General features: G+C 36.5%; 1 protein-coding gene across 5 annotated transcripts in view; it reads left to right on the plus strand.

Moving 5' to 3' along the window:
• The window catches only part of LOC127877774 (tubulin monoglutamylase TTLL4-like), a 98,571-nt gene that overhangs the window by 43,210 nt on the left and 32,678 nt on the right, over window positions 1-22,683 (plus strand). For all 5 annotated transcript variants that reach the window (XM_052424002.1, XM_052424003.1, XM_052424004.1 and 2 more), the window contains exons 3-14: window positions 3,145-3,309; window positions 6,347-7,529; window positions 8,282-8,409; window positions 10,200-10,421; window positions 10,713-10,900; window positions 11,107-11,301; window positions 12,295-12,377; window positions 12,744-12,872; window positions 13,300-13,422; window positions 14,823-14,921; window positions 17,152-17,286; window positions 18,690-18,830. In XM_052424002.1, the coding sequence (XP_052279962.1) occupies window positions 6,508-7,529; window positions 8,282-8,409; window positions 10,200-10,421; window positions 10,713-10,900; window positions 11,107-11,301; window positions 12,295-12,377; window positions 12,744-12,872; window positions 13,300-13,422; window positions 14,823-14,921; window positions 17,152-17,286; window positions 18,690-18,830 (2,465 nt within the window). In that variant the 5' untranslated portion in view covers window positions 3,145-3,309; window positions 6,347-6,507. The remainder of the gene's footprint in view (window positions 1-3,144; window positions 3,310-6,346; window positions 7,530-8,281; window positions 8,410-10,199; window positions 10,422-10,712; window positions 10,901-11,106; window positions 11,302-12,294; window positions 12,378-12,743; window positions 12,873-13,299; window positions 13,423-14,822; window positions 14,922-17,151; window positions 17,287-18,689; window positions 18,831-22,683) is intronic.

Consider the following 22,683-nt stretch of genomic DNA (forward strand, 5'->3'; position numbering starts at 1 on the left):
TGAGCTATCAGTACTTGACTTCATGTGACTGAATGCATTATCAAGTCATATGAGGTGTACATGTATGTTATCATATATTATTAAAGTCTGTTATCCCATCTTAGCTTTTAGCCGCAGTACACTTAAAAAGGTTGCCATCTGGAATATTTCTTTGATTGGTATCTGGGACAATATCTGTAATATATTATGTAATATACATAATTATAGTGACACACAATCTTAAATCACACTGTGTAAGTTGGGTTAAAATGTGAAATGTTAAGCCATGTCAGGACTTATTGACACAATTATTTAGTATACCGGTACTTAAAACATTTGTCGTCAATAAAAATGTTAAGAAAGAAATACTACCTTGTCCTAAAATAACCCAAAAGTAAATTCATTTATGTAAAAAAGTAGAGAACATATTTTGATTACTTTATTTTATGAAAGTATTGCAAAATTTCAGTTCTAATAGGTCTGGCTCTGTGCAGATGTAAAGAACCTTGCTATATATCTGGTCAGTATGAAGAGCTTGTGCTGGTCTGGCCTGGTGATAAATACACATGTATGTAATGTCTCCCAAAAGACTCAATGCACACTTACATACTGTAAATGAGAGTAGTTTTGATATTTTTAGCTCACCTGTCACGAAGTGACATGGTGAGCTTATGTGACCGTGTGATGTCCGGCGTCCGTATGTGCGTGCATGTGTCCGTCAACAATTTGTTTGTGTAAACAGTAGTGGTCACAGTTTTCATCCAATCTTTTTGAAATTTGTTCAGAATGTTTATCTTGATAAAATCTGGTTTGTGATTGTATTTGGGTCATCTGGGGTCAAAAACTAGGTCACTAGGTCAAAAACTAGGTCACATAATAGTTAAAATAATAGAAAAACATTGTGTAGACAATAGAGGTCGCAGTTTTCATCCAATCTTTATGAAATTTGGTCAGAATGTTTATCTTGATGAAATCTGGGTTGGGATTGTATTTGGGTCATCTGGGGTCAAAAACTAGGTCACTAGGTCAAAAACTAGGTCAAATAATAAAAAACCATTGTGTAGACAGTAGAGGTCACAGTTTTCATCCAATGTTTATGAAATTTGGTCAGAATGTTTATCTTGATGAAATCTGGGTTGGGATTGTATTTGGGTCATCTGGGGTCAAAAACTAGGTCAAATAGTAGAAAAACATTGAGTAGACAGTAGAGGTCACAGTTTTCATCCAATCTTTATGAAATTTGATCAGAATGTTTATCTTGATGAAATCTGGGTTGGAATTGTATTTGGTTAGTCAGGTGAGGGATTCAGGGCCATCTACCCTCTTGTTTTTTTTTATTTTTACAGAATCATTAATTTATTAATGACATTGTTTGTCTAATTCAGTATTATTAAGTATGATGTTTCTTAATTCTTAACATACAATAAAACATACTTGTTTAAATGATTGTTTTTATTCTTAAACATAATTTCAAACATATCAATAGCGTTCATTCCTTTGATACATTTACCTATGTACGTTCAGAGTTTAATGAAATTTTCATTTACTCAAGTCAAAAAACCAATATACTTGTACAATAATAAAATTAGTTTAAAAAAATACTTATGCAAAGAAAAGGCATTAAGGGGTTTTTCAGCACTGTCTGCGCCTCCGGAAAACAAAGGCATTCCCAATGCAAACGGACCTGATCCCAAACCAAAATTTTAACAAAAATTCCCAATTTATGGTATATACATAATGTATCAAGCAATTATTTGAAACTACACCTGGCCATGACACAGGTAATACTATGATCCATACATTGTACATCATCTTAAATAGTCATAAGCAATATTCAAACTTAATTTTTTAGAGCTCAATTGTATTTTATCAACTGATGTATCTTCATTCAACAAGTCTCCAATGATTGATTACTTTTTAAATGCATTGCCAGCTGGGAGTTACATGACATTGTACTGGGGCCGTATTCAAGTAGCTTCGAGGTTAAAAAATAACAAAGTTGAAATATTGCGCAATATTTTTTATTATCTCCGCCATTTTTTCTTTAAACATAAGATTTCACTTAAGTTAAATTCTGGTAGCTTCATAAACTTAATAAATTTCTTTACTCTGTGTATTTTTTCTCATAAAAATTAAGTTAACTTCCTTTAACTCTTAAAGCAATTTTTTAAAGAGAATTAAAAAGCGTCTCACGTTTTGTTTTTTTACATTTCAAATTTAACTTAAGAAATTTATTTAAGAAATTTCTTAACTTAAGTGAAAACTTAAGAAGCTACTGGAATACGGCCCCAAGTCTTTCTGATAATGAGCAGTACCAAAAAATGAATGTTAAAATAGTAACTTTGTGCCCTTGAACTCACTGACAGCATCAGCTGCTGCGTTTGGTGTTATTTAACACGTCATGTGTTATGAATACGGTGCTAATAAATGCAGCGTTGTAATGCAAAATGTGTCTGAAACATATTTCTGTTTGTATTTTAAGCAGGAATTCAAAATTCATTAGTAAATACCCAATGACTGAAAAAAAAAGTATCATGAGCTCTGGAAAAGAAGTCATGCCAGTTTTACAAAAAGAGGCATATCTGTGTGATGTAAAGAAAAGATACTTGGTTTACAAAACTCTTTTCTGTCATTAGATTTCTCTTAACCTAGAGTGAGCATACCTGTGGCAGTAATTTTTTTCATTTTTTGTTAAGCACCCTTGAAGAACCTGGAAAAATACGGAATTCTCTATTGAGATATAAAAAGCTCCAGATAGGAAGCAATGTTGCGTCAAATTCGTTTCAAAATTGCATTATCTGCAAGGGAACAAATAAAATGAGCACTGAAACTGAACATTACAACAAAAAGAATATTAAGATTGATTTGTTAAATTAAGTATTAAGCGATTGAAAAGAAAGATAATTCCCAATCTGAAGCAGGGATGTTAATTTTCCGGAAATCCTGATTTGAGCCGTCCAGGGTGGATTTAAAATTTGGGACTATTCACACCCCTGCTGAAGACTTAACGTCGTGAATTTTTCAAATTTCAGGGATTTCATGCTAATTTTTCCCACTTGTACCAGTACTTTTCCAGATTGGGCAAAAAGGTGCAGTTGTTTACTAAGAGCTCGGGAATTTTTTAAGGCCCACCTTTTTAACTAAATTTCTCTTGTATTTTTTCAGACCCAGAAGCCCATGCTAAAATACAGCAACAACTCCATCAAGCCCGTCCAGCTGTTTAACCATGCTGACCTAGTTTCCGTGCGCAGCAATGCCGAGGCCGCCCGCAACGCCTACAGCAGTCTGAGCAATGCCTCAGCCAACAGCAACTTCTTAAAGCAGCCACTGGTACTGATTGATAAATTTCACCACCTTTTTATCACATGCTATACCCTGTTTCCCATGTAATACAACGATTACATATTTTTTTATATTACACATGTGTAATACAACATTTTTAAGCGTTTTCATTGGCTTAGTTTTTAACCAGGTTTTCCGAAGGAAAAAACTGGTTATTAGATTGGCGAATGCGGGCGGGCTGGCGGGCTGGCTGGCTGGCGGGCTGGCGGAATAAGCTTGTCCGGGCCATAACTATGTCGTTCATTGTCAGATTTTAAAATCATTTGGCACATTTGTTCACCATCATTGGACGGTGTGTCGCGCGAAATAATTACGTCGATATCTCCAAGGTCAAGGTCACACTTTGAGTTCAAAGGTAAAAAATGGCCATAAATGAGCTTGTCCGAGCCATAACTATGTCGTTCATCGTCAGATTTTAAAATCATTTGGCACATTTGTTCACCATCATTGGACAGTGTGTCGCGTGAAATAATTACGTCGATATCTCCAAGGTCAAGGTCACACTTTGAGTTCAAAGGTCAAAAATGGCCATAAATGAGCTTGTCCTGGCCATAACTATGTCATTCATTGTGAGATTTTAAAATCATTTGGCACATTTGTTCACCATCATGGGACGGTGTGTCCCACAAAAGAATCACGTCAATATCTCCAATGTCAAGGTCGCCACGACTAAAAATAGATTTAAAAAAAAAAAAAAATTACAAAGGGGGTTAATTTTTTTTGGTCATTTCAAAAGTTCAGTTTGAGTTTTCTCCCTTTATCAGATTTTTTTTTCACAATGAAAACCTGGTTTTGTGACAATTTTGTCCCTTGTTGTTTATTGACCAATCGCATTTTGTTATTTTGCTGCAATGTGTAAAATGACGTCACGAAATGTAAATAACATTCGGTATTTATCATTATGTTTGTGTAAATATTTATTTAATTTGCTCATTTAAAAGCATGTGATAAAAAAGATCTGACACTCGTCATATCATACCATATTTGATAAAACTCGTCCAGGAAATGCATTTGTAAGCTTGCCAAAGGCTCGCTTACTAACAAAATTCCTGAACTCGTTTAATAAAATATGGTACGATATGACAACTCGTGCCAGATCCTATATGTTTTTTATGAACAGCCTATATGGAACGACAAAAACTGCTATTTGTTAGGAGAAAGTGAGATATGTGTATGGTTAGTCAATCATGATGGGTTAACTTAAATTATGTTTGGTTAAGTTAACATTATGTTGTGTTCATTTGACATTCTGTTAGGTAAAAATGACATGATGTTGGGTTAAGTAAGCATTTTGTTGGGTTAAGGTTACATTATGATAGGTTAAATGAATTTATGATGGGTCAAGTTAAGTTTGCTTTTTATTTACAACAAAAATAATTGTTTGAAAACCTTCAATTGATAATTTATGGCAGTCATTTGGGAAAGATAAATGTAATTTTTGACATTTGGAATGGGGCTGAATAAAGGCCCCAAATTTGCCCCAAAACTCCACTGGGATTGAACCCATGACCCCTCAGTATCAAGGCGTATGCCATCAGGGCCCTCAATCTGTCAAATCCACGGCCTAAATTCGGCCGCATTCCCCCCTGAAAAATATACTTTTTTCGCCTTTTCGGGGGAAAAATTCCCCCTAAAAAAAAAAAAAAAAAAAAAAAAAAAAATTTTTTTATAGATAGATGTCTCCTCATGATTATTATATCTCAATTCTATTTTAATTTAATCTTTTCAAACATACTTAATTATGAAATAAGCAATGAATATAGTGCAAACATGTACAAATGTAATAATAAGAGAGTAAGTAAAAAATCCCCCAAAAAGGGAAACGCCGTGAAAATTCCCCCTGCTATAGGTAGTGACCCGCTTCCCCTAAAATGGATTGAGGGCCCTGGCCATATCAATTACAGCACTTGGAGGTCAAGATAGATAGACCCTCTCAATCCATGGAGGAAATCTTTTTGTAGCACCTGCTTAAATCATCCACTGGTGTAATAAATTTTCAGCGCTTTCCTATTATAAAGGCATATTTAGCCACTGCTATTATTCTCACATTAAAATATGCCACCTTGTTATTTCAGCGGCTTTTTTAACAGATACATGTAAGACAGGTCCTTGTAATCCAAGCATGATAGGGCTTGCAAGCCTAGTCATAAGCATTTGCGCAAATCTGCTGGTGGTCATAATATATACAGTCGATATGTTAGTGGCTTTGTTGTTTGACAAATTTGTACGCCCATTTTCATTGTTATGCACACCCCCGCAATCTTGCAGCTTGACTGAATTAAATTTAGCTGTCTACTTTTACTTCATAACTTGATTGGCTTTGTTTTTTTATTTGATTGTTTTTGTTGATAACAATTATTCTTGAACCACATAAACAACCAGAAAACTTGAGGTCAAATTTTATTTCTTTCATAAATGATAAAATGGTAAAAATGGTAAAAATGATTGTTAACAATGCGGGGAATCACATGGTCAGATTTTAGAAAAAATGGCCGCAGATGCCTCGATTCGATGGAGAAATTGAGTCTTCAAACAGGTACATCTACCTTATTGCTTACTTGTTTTTAATCGGATAACGCCTATCATAGGACCAGCCGGAAGCGGTTTCAGCGAGTATCAACCGTTTTCTGCTGGTTGGTCTGAGTGTGTGGATAACTCATGGAATATTTGGCGATTTCCTGACGATTTCTTCATCGAATCGAGGCATAGCGGCCTTTTTTTCTCAAATCTGACCACGTGATTCCTCGCATTGGTTAAAGCCTTTCCAGAAATAACAAAAATGTTTGTATGGTTGCATAGTGGATATGGTGTTGGCCTAGTGAGCGATAGGTCACGGGTTTGATACTCACTGTGGGAGCGTTCTTAAGATCTTGCCCATAGACATCAAGTATTGGTTCTACGCAGGAAACAAAATGGAGAGCGTTTCAGTACGCTATAGGTTTTCCATGCAATCCAGCTTAAATAAAATGGTTAAAACTGTTATTAAAACCTTTTGAAATGTAACCAGTATCTGATGTTATTCCAGGTACTAACATTTCGTCCACCTCAAGTGGAAATGCTGCCCCAAAATCTGCCACAACGAAGGGTCACAGCAACCCATACGCCCGCCCGCTGAGTGCCAAAGACATTGCGAGTGACCTTCAATCACAGCAGCAGAAGATCAAGAAGACCAACAGTGTATCTCAGATGCAATCAGGTCCCAATGCCATGTTTAATATCGGACCAGACGGAACGCCAGTATTTGGTTATCCAATGAACGCGTTCATGCGTCCCCAGAGTGCCTTGCGAAAGGAGACTCCTGCACAGACCTCCGTAGCGAAATCTACAACAACGAAAAAAACTAGCGAGGAAACAACAGCATCGAAAACTGGAGCGACGAAATCTACCGCCACCGCGAGTCCTAGAAAAGAAATTCCGCCGACAAAGCTAGAACGGGAAACTGACCTTAGTCTGAATGGTCAGTCAAATAATAAAGAAAATAGTGGACTGAAGAATCAGTTCGGACCGGCGTCAAAAGTAATACCTGCTTCGAGTAGTTCACAGTTGTTAAATCAGAGTGTTAATAGCCCCTCTTCTAGTCCTGAAAAGGTGTCTGCAGCCTCACAGACTCAAAATAGCACCCTTGCAAAGAATGTGGACTCAAGCTTGAGCTCCATTCCCTTAACTCAAGAAGTGGGCTCGGAAAATAGTTCAAAGGCTGTTGCGTACGCTAAACCAGTCTCTTCGCTGCCGCGTCCGGGTTCTGCCGTGAAATCTGTTACGCCAGATTCGCAGATGCCAGTTCGGAACCTGAATTACACTCCCACTAAACCGTACCACGAAGTGGCGAATCCAAAACCTGTAATTTCAGCCACAACCAAAACTCAACAGACTAGCGAGACTATAATAACCGTGAAAGCAGAGCCGCCGAAAGGCGTAACTTATATGGCTCCCTCTGTAATAAATAAGCCAAATAAGGCAAACAAGGCTGCCTTAAGCCAGAGCAGCGGCTCAAATAGTTCCAAACTGTCCAGTGACAGTTCTTCATCGGGAACAATGTACTATAGCAAGAAGTCGAAAGCGGATATTATGATTCACGAACAACGCCCGCCAGCCATTGGTGCGCCTTCCAAACCCCTTCGAGGAGCTGAAAAGGGGTCGGCCACAAATTTTACGTCTGGGTCAGAATTGGATGAAGCAGCAGATGATGAGTCAGAAATTCTGTCAGGGTAAGAAGTGACAGAGTCCTTGCTGTGTCCTTACATTAAAAACTTGATGGTCAGTTTTATGTAATTAATGGACTTGATGGTCAGTTTTACATTCTTTATGCTCTTGATGGTCTGTTTTACATACTTAATAGACGTGATGGTCAGTTTTACATCCTTTCGTATGGACTTGATGGTCAGTTTTGCATACTTCATGCACTTGATGGTTAGTTGTATAGACTTCATGGACTTGATGGTTGTTTTACATACTTTATGTACTTGATGGTGGCTTTTATTTACTTTATGGACTTTGTGGTCTGTTTTACGTAATTTATGGACTTGATGGTCAGTTTTATTTACTTTATTTACTTTGTGGTCTATTTTATGTAATTTTTGGACTTGATGGGCAGTTTCACATACTTAATGGACATAATGGTCCTGGAAAATGATTTTAATACAAAGACTATAGATAGAAAATTACAAAAATGCATTTAGAACAAAAATAATCTGTTATGTGCTAAACAATCACCACCATGATGACCATTCCAAGTTTAACCCTCTACCATTTAGACCTTTCTAACTAGTTTCAAGTTTTTAAGGCTTCATTTCCAAACCTTAGATACTGATGAGCAGCAAACAGCATAAAACCTAAACAGACTGAGAGTTACTCCCAGGCTTTTCTGGTTTTATGCTGTTTGCACTTAGCCATTTTCACTTTGCTTCTAAGTGGGAAAAGGTTAACCTGTCTTATTTCGATCAATGGCTATATTGTACAGGGAGAGGATGCCAGGTGATGGGGAGGCCAGCCTACTTGGGGATGAAAATGAGGACGAGGACTTCCCAGAAGATTGTGAAGATGACATCGTGGACAATCTAGATGATGACTTCGTTGGAGGATCCGACGGTATGAGTATTAGTATTCAAGCTCTTTTTACATAAATCTGATTAGTAGTATTATTTTAGGATCAAGAGATCAAAGTTGAAGGTCACTTGAACATGCAATATTAAAAATATTTCAACAATTGCACACATTGATTAATTGTCTGTAAGTCAGGGGCATACATGTTTCGCAAACTCAAGCTTCTTTTAATAAATCTAATTGTACCTAATTAATGCTCTGTAAGACAGCAGGCTGAATCTAATTGTAATTGTTTTTGTTGGATTAGAAAGCAGGCTGAGTTTTTATCATAAAACTTCTTCAGTATATTTTCTTTTTGGTCAATATTCTGACTCCGCTTTGAGTGTATTTTTTATGCCTCCTTTCGAAGAAAAGGGGGCATATAGTGATCGGACTGTCCGTCTGTCTGTCCGTCCGTCTTTCCGTCACACTTTGCGTTTAGGTTTCGAAAAATGCTCATAACTTCTATGTCCCTTGAGATATAACCTTCATTTGGTATGCATGTGTATATTGACAAGGCCTTTCCATACGCAACCAATTTTTTACCCCTGTGACCTTTACCTTGAAGTTAGGGTCCGTGTTTAGGTTTCGAAATCTGCGTTTAGGTTTCGAAAAATGCTCATAACTTCTATGTCCCTTGAGATAAAGCCTTCATATTTGGTATGCATGTGTAAATGGACAAGGCCTTTCCATAGGCACAAAAGTTTTGACCCCTGTGACCTTGACCTTGAACTTGGGGTCCGCGTTTAGGTTTCAAAATCTGCGTTAAGGTTTCGATAAATGCTCATAAATTCTATGTCCCTTGAGATATAGCCTTCATATTTGGTATGCATGTTTATATGGACAAGGCCTTTCCATACGCACAAAAATTTAGACCACTGTGACCTTGACCTTGAACTTAGGGTCCTCGTTTAGGTTTCGAAATCTGCGTTTAGGTTTCGAAAAAATGCTAAAACTTCTATTAAAGCATTTATAGGGGGCATATGTCATCCTATGGTGACAGCTCTTGTTTCACTTTAAAGATCAATATGAATCAATTCTCACTTTGTTTTGCAGGAAAAAAATGTTGAAGCTTTGGTAAAGATATCTCAAAACATTAACAAAGCTTAATGGCAGCATGTGTTAACACTTTACCACTCAGATGCACACTTTTATGCAATTGTTATCCCATAAAAAATCAAAATAAATTTAACACCTTTAATACCTGGTTCAAGTTTTTAAAGTTTTGATTGCCAAACCTAAAATTCTGATGAGCAGCAAACAGCATAGGACCTGAACAGACAGCGCGCTATTCGCAGTCTGTTCTGGTTTTATGCTAGTTGCATATAGCCATTTTCACTTTCTATGTGAGCATGACAGCTGGGGTAACACTTTCCCACTAAGAGGCAAAGTGAAAATTGCTATGTGCAAACAGCATAAAACCAGAACATGCTGCAAGTAACTCACAGTCTGTTCAGGTTTTATGCTGTTTACTGCTCATCAGTATCTAAGGGTTAGAAATGAAGCCTTTAAAACTTGAATCTAGTAAGAAAGGTCTTTAATTAAATTGAACTTTCTAAGGGACTAAAAACACATCAAAATACGTATCCAGTCTTCACGCTAACTATAAGCCCGACAGCCTTGGTCTGGTGAAATGTTATTCGGGCTACTAGTAATTAATAATTTATATAGTCGGGCTATTGGATTTTTTTAGCTGTTTCAAATAAAGCATAATAATTTGGGCTAGTGGTTTAAATATATTACCGTGAAGACTGCGTATCTAAGTGTAAAAGGGTTAACAAACACCTGATTTCCAGGCGAGTCCGATGGGTATTCCTTTACCAGCAGTAGCATGTCACGCCCCTCAACCTCGACACAACGCCTAAAGTCACGACCCGTGAGCGCTGTAGAAAGTGAGGTCATCAGCGTCAGTCGATCTCAGACGGCCTCGCCAGATAGGAGCATCAAGCCTCCACTGACCAAGAGTTTGTTTCCAAACATTCCGCCAGTCGTGACTTTCGTTGCTGAGGGCGACAAAGGTATTGCTATATTAATAAATGATTTATGTAGAATATGTTATGTGGCTTAACCTGTAGGTCTCTAAAACTTAAATATGTCCATGACTTTTGCAGACTGGTTTTCTTATTTGCATTCCTATTGAATGAATTTAGCACAAGCCTAAAATCTCTGTACTGGTAAATTTTAAACCAGTCTTGCTTAGATTCTCATTTTCATATAAGTTTGCTTGAAACATTTTTGTGGTCTTGAGTAATAATATAAAAATTTGAACTTTTTCATGCTAACCGGTTATTTTGATGACTTGATTTCAGTTGAGCAACTACCATGGGAAGTGAGAAAATACCTTAAATGGCGTATAACCTCCATAACTCCGAACGTTGTGAAACACTGCCTGGCGCGATCAGGATTTCGGATCACGAAACGCAACCATGACTGGCTGGGCTGCTGGGGAAAGCACATGAAATCTCAGGGATTCAAGGCTTTAAGAGAGTATCAGAAGGTTGGTGTTTTTTTTACTATTCTCGAAATGGGGCCGTGGGGCTTTGGATTGTCAAAAATCGCTTCACTTTGACTAAAATTGTGTAGTCCATCCCTCCACCTGTCACAAACAAAATTATGTGGAGAGGAATATCAATTCAACATATTTGCTTGTTAATCTAGTATGTGCTTTTAAACGTTTTACCGTATTGCCTCCGTTTTTTTTAGCTGAACCATTACCCAGGGTCATTCCAAATCGGCCGCAAAGATAGACTGTGGCGTAACCTCTCAAAGATGCAGGTCCATTTCGGGAAGAAGGAGTTTGGGTTTTTCCCGCAGACCTACTGCCTTCCATATGACTCAAAGCTCCTGAAACGAGCCTTTGAAGACGGAAGTACAAAGCAGAAATGGATAGTTAAACCAGTACGTTCCTATGGATTTGGCCACTCAAAATATTTTGCAAACATTGCATACTTATGATAAAACTTAAGTAATTTTTCTTCTGAAGTACAAAGCAAAAATGGATAGTCAAGCCAGTATGTTCCTATAGATTAGGCCACTACCAATGTTTTGCAAATTGTCACATACTTCTGATAAAACTTCTGTAATTTGTGTTCTGGGGTCGTACTCCAGAAGCATCTTAAGTCAAATTTTATTCTTATCCTTAAATTGGGAAATTTTCTAAAGTGTTTCATATTGCAATATATTTGCATCAAGATATACATTTAAATAACATCATTATGCCAATGTTATTTTAGGAATGCCAAAAAAAATGAGTTTTCTTTTTAAGTAAAGAAATACAAGACATTGTAATTTTTAACTTAAGTGAAATTATTTAAGAAATAACTTAAGATGTTTCTGGAATACCACCCCTGAAGTACAAAGAAGAAATGGATTGTCAAAACAGTAAGACATACACAGAATTCTATGCTTCTATGATTCTAATAGGATCATCCATTCCCATAAATATGGCCTCCACCTTTTCCTATAGGTTTATCCATTCTTATAGATTTGACCATCTTCATTCCCTTTAGGTTCAACCTTTTCTATAGATTCAGCCACCCAGAATATTTTGCAAATGTTCGCATGTTTATACTCTCCAATCACAAACAGTGAGTTTTACATACCAACATGTTCGTTAGGCTTTGTAGATTGCGAAATGAACAATTTTTAGGTTCAAAAGTGCTTGGTGGCTTAGAAATCTGAGAAGGCTCCAAAATTAAGACAAACAAAATATATATAATGCAAATTTACTTGTAATCAGTGGCTGTTTTCTATTTGTACCTGTTTAAACTGTCATTAATGTGAGTTTTAGCATTGAAATTGTGATGGAATGTAAGATTTTATAAACTAAGAGTTTTTTTGTTTTTTTTCATGAACAGTTTGCAATGTGACAAAATTTGTTCTTTTTCATAGCCAGCTTCTGCTCGAGGTATCGGAATCAAGGTTATCAGCAAACTAACCCAAGTACCAAAGAAACGGCCTGTCATAGTTCAAAGGTATGAGTCTGGTTATGAGAAAACAGGGCTTAATGCATGTGCGTATAGTGTCATCCCAGATTAGCCTGTCCACTGTGGTGCAGTCAGCGCAGGCTTATGAGGAACAACAGTGTTCACTTTTATTAAAATTTGTGATAAAGTCAGTCTCTTCTTAACGAAAATCCAGTTAAGGGGAAAATTGCAGACTGCACAGGCTAATCTGGGATGACACTTTACTAAAATGCATTAAGCCCAGTTTTCCTAGGACAAGTATTGCTTTCCTATTGTGTGCAGATTGAAGTCTAAGGAGTGTTACGGTTAATGTTTTTAAAAATTGATTTTTTTTTAAATTATTTATCAATTTCTAATTATTTTGTATGATTTCAGGTATCTTGCCCGTCCCTACCTTATCAACGATAGCAAGTTTGACATGAGAGTCTATGTGTATGTCAGCTCGTTCGATCCGCTACGGCTCTACGTGTTTGAAGACGGACTTGCAAGATTTGCCTCAATGAAGTATGCTTAAATAATTAAAAAGAATATAAACTTTCGTACATAAATATGACAGAAACTGAATCCCCAACTATAGTTACAACAAACTGAACAGCCAACTATAGTTACAACAAACTGAACAGCCAACTATAGTTACAACAAACTGAACAGCCAACTTAAGTATTAAGTGTATGTGCATAAAGTGTTGTCCCAGATAAGGTTGTGCAGTCTGCACAGGCTAATTAGGTACAACACTTTCCACTATTATGGATTTTTTGTTAAAAAGAAGTCTCTTCTTAGGGAATATCAAGTTTAGGAGGAAAGTGTAGTCCCTGATAAGCCTGTGCACACTGCATAGGCTAATCTTCGATGTCACGTGAGGCACATGCATTAAGCCCCGTTTTCCCAGAAAATGGATAATCAAATCAAGTTGAACATTTTTTCCTTCCAGGTATTCCAGTTCCATGAAACATCTCGCAAACAAGTTCATGCACCTGACAAACTACTCGGTGAACAAGAGAAACGCTGACTACCAGGCCAATGCAGACGATACTGTGTGTCAAGGGCACAAGTGGTAAGTGTCAAGGTCACAAGTGGAAAGTTTTGAGGTCACAAGTGATAAGTGTCAAGATCACAATTGTAAGTTTCAAGGTGGCAAGTGGTAGTTTTAAAGTCGCAAATGATTTGTGTCAAGGTCTCAATATGTTAGTTTCAAGGTCAATGTTACAAGTGGTAAGTGTCAAGGTCGCAAACGGTAAGTTTCAAGGTCTCAAGTGATAAGTGTCAAGGTCACAAGTGATAGGTGTCAAGATCACAAGTTGTGTCAAGGTCACAAGTGGTAAGTGTCAAGGTCACAAATGGTAATTTTCAAGGTCACAAGTGATAAGTTGCAAGATAACAATTGGTAAATTTTAAGGTCACAAGTGGTAAGTGTCAAGGTCACGAGTGGTAAGTGTCAAAGTCACAAATGGGTAGTTTCATGGTCACAAGTGATAAGTGTCAAGGTCACAACTGATAACTGTCAAGATCACAAGTTGTAAGTGTCAAGGTCACAAATGGTAATGTTCAAGGTCACAAGTGATAAGTTTCAAGATCACAAATGCTAAGTGTCAAGGTCATAACTGGTAAGTGTCAAGGTCACTATTGGTAACTGTCATGGAGCAAATAGTCAAGGTCACAAGTGGTATGTGTCAGCGTCACAAATTTTAAGAGTCAAGGTCACAAGTGGCAAGTGGTTGTGATTGTAGAGGAATGAAAATCAATCACACTCTGTGGTAAAACACTTGAAAATCCGGGAAGCCTCTTGAACGCGGAATCTCCTGTATCATGCATTATCACCTCTATTTTAACTAACCCTTCTTCATGGGATGATGGCTATAAGGTAGAGAATCCAACTTGCAGTCAATGCTATTTAATGGCGGCAATTAAATTGAAATAGAGTCTGAATTGTGGCCAATATCATTGACATAATTTTTGCGACAACTTCTTAACCCTTTGCATGCTGGGAAATTTGTCGTCTGCTAAAATGTTGTCTGCTGAATTTCTAAAATTAGCATTTTCTTCATGTGTTTTTTTTTTCAAATAATACTATCAGAATAGCAAACAGTTTGGATCCTGATGAGACGCCACGTTCTGTGGCATATCATCTGGATCCAAACTGTTTGCAAAAGCCTTTAAAATTCGGTTCCAGCACTGAACGAGTTAAGAGTGGCACAATTAAGTGGTGAAAATCTTTTTTGATCAAGCAAGAACCCTGCTAATGCTAATGATTTGTTTTAATGCATAAGAACACATAATGTTTTATAAGCCAAAACCAATGATTAAGTGTTGACAATTGTATTTGAGCCAGCAAGAACCTTGCTAAAGCCCTGGTGATTTGCTTGTATGCATAAGAACACTTTATTTGTTATTAGCCAAAAACAAGTGATTAATCAAAAAGTATTTCTTAATGATTTCTTTTTAATTGAATGACAGGAGTCTGAAGGCGTTGTGGAACTACATGAAGCGGCAGGGAATCAACACGAATGCTATATGGGAGAGCATGAAGGACCTCATTATCAAGACCATTATCTGGTATGAACAGCATTTGTAAGGCCATTATCTGGTATGAACAACATTTGTTAGGCCATTATCTGGTATGAACAACATTTGTAAAGCCATTATCTGGTATAAACAATATTTGTAAGGCCATTATCTGGTATGAACAACATCTGTATGGCCATTATCTGGTATGAACAACATTTGTAAGGCCATTATCTGGTATGAACAACATTTGTAAGGCCATTATCTCGTATGAACAACATTTGTAAGGTTATTATCTGTTATGAACAACATTTGTAAGGCCATTATCTAGTATGACCAACATTTGTCAGGCCATTATCTAGTAAAAACAATATTTGTAAGGCCATTATCTGGTATAAACAATATTTGTAAGACCTTCATTTGGTACCAAAGCCTTTATCTGGTATAAACAACATTTGTAAGACCTTTGTTTGGAACCGAGGCCATTATCTGGTATAAACAACATTTGTAAGACCTTCATTTGGTACCAAGGCCTTTATCTGGTACAAACAACATTTGTAAGACCTTCATTTGGAACCAAGGTCATTAGATGGTATAAACAACATTTGTAAAACCTTCATTTGGTACCAAGGCCTTTAGTTGGTATAAACAACATTTGTAAGACCTTCATTTGAAACCAAGGCCATTAGATGGCATAAACAACATTTGTAAGACCTTCATTTGATACCAAGGTCTTTTTCTGGTATAAACAACATTTGTAAGACCTTCATTTGGAACCAAGTTCTTTAGTTGGTATAAACAACATTTGTAAGACCTTCACTTGGTACAAATGCCTTTAGTTAGTGTAAACAACATTTGTAAAACAATAGTTTGGTACCAATATAGTTATATCAAGACCATTTTGTGGTACGAGCAACATTTTTAAAAGTGGACGCTTAGAACACAAGTTGGACTTTATTAACATTTATCAAGACGTTTTCTCGTTGTTTGCATTTTGGTAATGAAAATACTATACATTGTGTTGCAAGGCTGGAAAAGTTCTTTGTGCATCATGTATATATTTTTTCAGATGTTAATTCAGATGATAGGAGAATGGTTAGTGAGTTGTAATGTAGCTCTTTTGTACTCAGTGTAATCATCATCATGGTGTTGTTTGTATTCAGGTGCCAACAGGGAAAGTACCAATGCTAACTTCACCATAAAATTTAAGAAAAATGTATTTAAGTCTCCTTGTTTTTTCAGATGTGTTCTTTTTGTAAAGAAACTTTTTTGCAAACATTAAAATTTGTCATTTGTTCAAATGCAAAATAAAAAACAACAACATTTACACAAGTACTATGACAATTATTGTTTTTTGTAATCACAAATTTCCTTAAAAATAGACTGAACGAGTGAAAAAAATATACTTTCGAACTTTGCGATTTGCTTTTTAATCACATATAACCACTCTCCTGTGTAAAGCTTCAATTAGAATTTAATTAAAATAGTCTCTATATAGATATTATTTTGAGTAAATTTCAGTGCATTTTAAATAATAGAAAAAAATAAATATTTTAAGACACACAATATGTCCCCAGCGTACTTTTTGTTTACGTAGTTGTAACAAACATGTATTTCATTTCACATGTGCATGTTGTTTCTACACCGATAATATTTGTCAATTAATCTTGTTGTGTCGTTTTCACCAGGTGTATGTCCTATATCAAACATAAATATACCCACCGTTATAATGTCATTTAAACATTGTACTTATTTGCTACTAATGTACATTAAAGTCCCGTTGGCCACCGTGTATTGGTCCATTAAAATCAAATTATATTTTTGGCTATTAAAATTAAATGATATTTTTGGCTAATACCTGGGCAGCTGAAGTTTATCGGACTTACTGTAGCTCTAAAATTTTATGTTTTCCTGGGAAAGGTCACCGGGGCATGTCCATCGATACATGCAGACACACTTGGTAACCCTTTACCACTTAGATACGTATTTTGACGCTTTTGTAGTCCCTTAGAAATTTAAATTTAATTAAAAAAACTTTCTTACTAGATTCAAGTTTAAAAGGCTTCATTTCAAACCTTTACATGGAGATACTGATGAGCAGCAAACAGCATAAAACCTGAACAGGCTGCAAGTTACTCGCAGGCTGTTCTGGTTTTATGCTGTTTGCACATAGCCATATTCACCTTGCGTCTGAGTGGTGAAGGGTTAATAAACTATGAAACACACACATTTTAATATCATAAATACATACCTGCTATCCCTAGCTATACACATTTTACAGCGCTGACAGCCCAGTGAACAGCTTGGTTAAAGCGAACTGCAAGAGTCGCTACTGCGTTCATGAGTTGTTTGGTTTTGACATTCTACTGGATGAGAGCTTAAAGCCGTGGGTCCTAGAAGTCAACATCTCACCAAGGTCTGTCCGTTAAATAGGAATTGATAAAGTAACTGAGGTTTATTGCAATAATTGAGCCTCCCTCAAGGAAAATGGGATTTCATACATGTCGGTAAAGCGTCGTCCCAGATTAATTTTGCACAGGCTAATTTTTGCACAGGCTAATTTTCCCTAAGAAAATGCTTCCTTGAAATGAAAAATACCTTAAAAGCTGAAAGTGTTGTCCCTGATTAGCCTGTGCAGGCTGCACTGGCTTATCTTCCCTGGTTAGCCTGTGCAGACTGCACGGGCTTATCTGGGATGACACTTTCCCAGAGTGAGGTTCAATTATTTCCTAATTATAACTAACAGAATTTTACTGATTTAAACTTTTTAGCTTATCAGATTTACCTCTGCCAATGCCAAGTTTATTTTAAATGGTTTGAAGTTATTTTAATAAATAAGACTTTTGTTATCGCCCGCCATGGGCGGAGGGATATTGTTTTGGCTTTGTCCGTCTTTCCATCCTTCCGTCCGTACGGCACTTTTATGTCCGGAGCCATATCTTGAAAGTGCTTTGGCGGATTTCGTTGAAACTTGGTATGAGTATATATATATGGATAAGAGGGTGATGCACTCTAAATGCATTGTACACCATCTGTTAATAACGTAGTTATGGCCCTTTTTATCTTGAAAAAATGCTTTTTTGTGTGTCTGGAGCCATATCTTGGAGGAGCTTTGGCGGATTTCATTGAAACTTGATATGATTATGTATATGGATAAGAGGATGATGCACGCGAAAATATAAATGGCATCGTACACCAATGGATTTTAATGGAGCTATGGCCCTTTGAAAAAATGCTTTTTTGTTTGTCCGGAGCCATATCTTGGAAGTGCTTTTGCGGATTTCATTGAAACTTGGTATGAGTATATATACATGGATAAGAGGATGATGCACGTTGGCGTTGTCCATCTGTCCAGAAAACTTTTGTGTCCAGAAGTATGTTGGCGGGGGATATCAATTCAACGAATTTGCTTGTTGATCCTTTTAGTGGGGGCGGGATATATTACTCCTCTTTAGCGCTTCCTAAATTACAAATCAGTTTAATAATATCAGATTATTTTGCTTGTTGAGTCAAAAGTTACAGTTTTGTTTTTCTTAATCACACTAATGGTGCTTTTAGATTTTATTATCCCCCCAAATATATTTGTGGTTTTCTCTCCGCAGTTTGCATTCAAACTACCAGCTATGTTTAGTTGTGTTTTTCCCGCTAACATCACTTTCAGATTAAATGATCCAAAGCATTTATTATTTGTGTTTATTTCCACAGTTTGCATTTGAACTCTCAATTATACGTAAAATATTTTGATTGCAATAGTCACACTAATGTTGCTTTCAGATTTAATGATTAAAAATTGCATTAATCATTGCGTTTCTTTTTCAGTTTGCATTCAAACTCGCAGCTGGACGTGAACATCAAGGGTCAGATGATCAAAGACCTCATGAACATCTCTGGAATCCGAGTGCCCGACAAGCACGACGTCGTGCCGCATGCACCTCAGACCAGCGGCCCTCCAGATCTCAGGTGAGTTGACCTTGGACCTCTAGCAAATGATTTGGCCTTTGACCTGATGCAAATGAGTTGACCATTTTTCTCTTGCGAATGAGTTGACTTTTGACCCCATGCAAATGAGTTGACCTTTTTAATCTAATGCTAATGAGTTGACCTTTGCAAATGACTTTACTTTTGATCTCATGCAAATAAGTTGATTTTTTTTCTCATGTCAATTAGATGACCTTTTATTTCATGCCAATTTTGTTACTTTAGACCTCCTGCCAATAAGTTTATCATATACCTCATGTTCTCTAGTTTACATTTGACCTCATGGCAATGGTTTGACCTTTGACCTCATGCCAATTAGTTGACCTTATTCCAATCAGTTTACATTTAACCTCATGGCAATCAGTTAACATTTGACCTCATGGCCCACGGTTGAACTTGGACTTGATGTTAATTAAGAGAATTTTAAACTCATGTCACATGCACAGCTTTATGTAGTATTTACCTTTGACATCTGATTGTTACACTACCTGATCTGAGGCTTTGTTGACCTTTGACCTCATGACAATAAATTCATGACTTTAAACTGTGCTGTACAATTGAGCACAAAGAACCATCTTTAAAAAAATGATTTTGCTATGCATGCTATTAGTATGAATCTTGAAGCATTTTTTACTTTGAATGATTAACTACTTAAATCATTATTACTATCTTTAAATAATCATCTTTTTGAAAGAGACGTTCATTTTGTGTCAGTAAAGAGGTGTGAGTTCAGTATTCACTCAAGGTATCTGAAACAGTTAATATTTAATGGTGAAACTAGAAAAATATGAGGAAGTATATACGTCTTTTTGTTTCTTCATAGATTAAATTTTTCAGTTATTAAATATTGTTTTGATTTTGTTTTTTACAGTTAGCTCTTAAAATCAGTTTTCTGTCCTGCCTACATGTAATCATGGCAATAGATCTAATCGTTTACACTGTTATATATTTGGACTACAAAACCCTTTAAAACATCCTGCATTTTCAAACAATAACTATATGGTATTGAATTTCCAATATAATGTGGGTAATTCGACCTCACCTGACATTTTAAATGTGTAAATCTTATCTAAAACACAGTGTTGACAAAAACTATTAAATTGCCATTACCCATAGTCATCAAATTATAATTGTTATGAGACAGATACCGGGTTACAAATGAGATGTTGTGAGATTATCGGATAATATCACAAATGCTCCATTTGTTTCTGTGTTAAATAGACAGGTTTAAATGGGTATAGAGGTCTGCATGTAAATTGCTGATTAGTCAGAAAAAACATGTGCTCTTTACTGGACAGTTTGGGTGGTACACTAACCTAACTTACTTAATGGCTAAGATGTGATCACAAATTGGTTGGTGTAGTAATTCCCTGCGAAAGGCGGAGGGGTATAAAATTTGCATTGTCCGTCAGTCTGTCCGTCGGTCACAAAACTTGTACCGTATATCAAGGGTTTTGCACCCATTCATTAAAAAAATTTATTTGGCAGGGGATATCAATTCAACAAATTTGCTTGTTTACTTTAGGATTTGATGGAAGTATTTTGTTACAGCTAAACCTAAGACTTATCAAGAAATTAAGACCATTTCCTGGGTAAAGCTAGTACTTGTTGTATTTGAGAAAATATTGAGAATTCTCACCAAGGGGGGATCAAATCCATAGTCTCCGGATCGCTAGGGGGACACTATATCCACTATGCAAATTCTCTATAATTAACAATGCATACAGTACAGCCAAAGCGGAACAAACGTATTTCGCGATCCGCGGCGGCAAGGCGAAACGAGTCGATGCCGCGTCAGTCGTTGAAGCTGCGTCAGTATGCGGCGGCAAGTCGCATTTCGCCGCGAAACTTCGCATCTGTCCGCCGAGGCATGCCGCGATCCGCGGCATCATGCCGAGTCGATGCGCATCATGAAATAAAAAGTCTTTTTAAAATTATTAGTTACATGTAGTTAACAAATTTTGAAAGAACAATTATAATAATAATTAAAATCATAATAAATTTATTGTGCGCGGATTGTATTATCATATACATGTAAGCATAGTTAATGTGTATGGCCAATTAAGTTTGTTTCCCGCCCGTAGTGTATGTATTTCACACATAAACAAGGTCACGTAATTATGTTTTCGCATATACAAGTGGTCAATGCTCCAGCATATGGTGGATTTATAAATTAATTGCATGTTGATTCTGCTATTATATTTTAGCTGAAAAAAATAGCAGTTTGAAGCCACATCAATAATCAAGACAGTGACGACGTATTTGTTGTTTTGTTAATTATCAGCTTATTATAATTATTGTTTGAATATGCGTATATAAACACGTTTTATTTTGTTCATATTATACAGTTAATATCGCTACTAATTACCCGATAATCCCGTATATTCCAGTTTTAAAGCAAATGCTGGTAAATATTTACGATACACAAACATTCTCGATATTTCCTTAAGTATCAAATGCATTTTTGCATTTGTTGCTATTTATAGAGATGATGAAATAACGTCTAATCGGGGCGTTTTTTCCCCACTGAACACGCGATTTACGCCTGACGTGATGTTCATGTATTTATACAACACAAAATACACCCAAACTTTCCAAACGACGTTCTACATGTCTGCATAATTTTCGCGCGCTTTTTATGAAACAAAGGATATTTTAGCACTGTTTATTTGACGCTAGAATTTGCCAAAGGACGCGTTAGTATTTAAATTCGGAAGTGTGTTTCGGATTACAAATTTAATAATATAATCGAACGAAACATAAACAGTTGCGCGTAATTAATTCTACGCTACACATACATGTATGTACATGTAGGTGGATATCTTTTCACTCGATCCGCGGCGTACGTATGCGGCGGATTTACTCCTCGAAAGTACGCGAGGTTAATACAGACTCGGCGTCGTTGCGCGGATCGATGCCGAGTGCCACGGCGATACGCCGCGTGAACACACGATTCGGCCGCCGCGGACTAATAATATGGCCGTGATGTAGCCGCGGATTTTGTTTGTGCCGCTTTGGCTGTACTGTATTAACAGGGCCTTTGTTTCTTGATTTTGGGAAAGGGCCTGGACTTCCATTTTTTGTGAAAAAAATATGGACAACACTTCTATAATTAACAATGCATATTAACAGGGCCTTAGTTTCTTGATTTTGGGAAAGGGCCTGGCCTTCCATATTTTGTGAAAAAAATATGGACAACACTGAGAAAGGGATTTTTTTCCAAAAGTAAGCTTGACCATTGGAGAATATTGCATCATTTTAAAGAAATTTTCTTTGGGGAAGGGGCCTTTCTCTTGGGGGAAGTGGCCTATATAAGTCCCTTGCTAAAGAAAAAAAACTGATATTAAATATGACAGATTTATAATTTGCAGGTGTTGCAAATCCTTCCTGGCATTATGTAATCTTTGTATGAGAAAAAATGTAGCAATCTAAATTTGAAATCAGGTTTTTAAAAATTGACCAAATTAAATGCTATTGAATCTTTATTGCAGAGTGCACATCAATTTAAACCAGTAATTTCTTTCTATTGAATTCAGTGTGTTGGAAATGTAAGATCAGATACACTTCAGGGCAAAATCCACTTTGGCTACATTTTCTATGATCATTTTTTTACCATTTGAATGTGGGCCGTTAAGTCGGCCATTGGTATAATTGTAGTTATTAAGTCGCTAGATAGTAATTGCTGATAATCTCAGGTGATCTGACAAGAAAGCATGTCGTGCATTTAGTTCCTTTGAACACAAAAGATAAGACGATAATCAGCTATAATAGGTGCATTATTTTCATGCATGTCAGGTAACACGAGTCAGGTCATTTTTGCAGTTTTAAAGAAACT

The sequence above is a fragment of the Dreissena polymorpha genome, chromosome 4, assembly GCF_020536995.1.
Source record: "Dreissena polymorpha isolate Duluth1 chromosome 4, UMN_Dpol_1.0, whole genome shotgun sequence".
Classification (NCBI taxonomy): Eukaryota; Metazoa; Mollusca; class Bivalvia; order Myida; family Dreissenidae; genus Dreissena; species Dreissena polymorpha.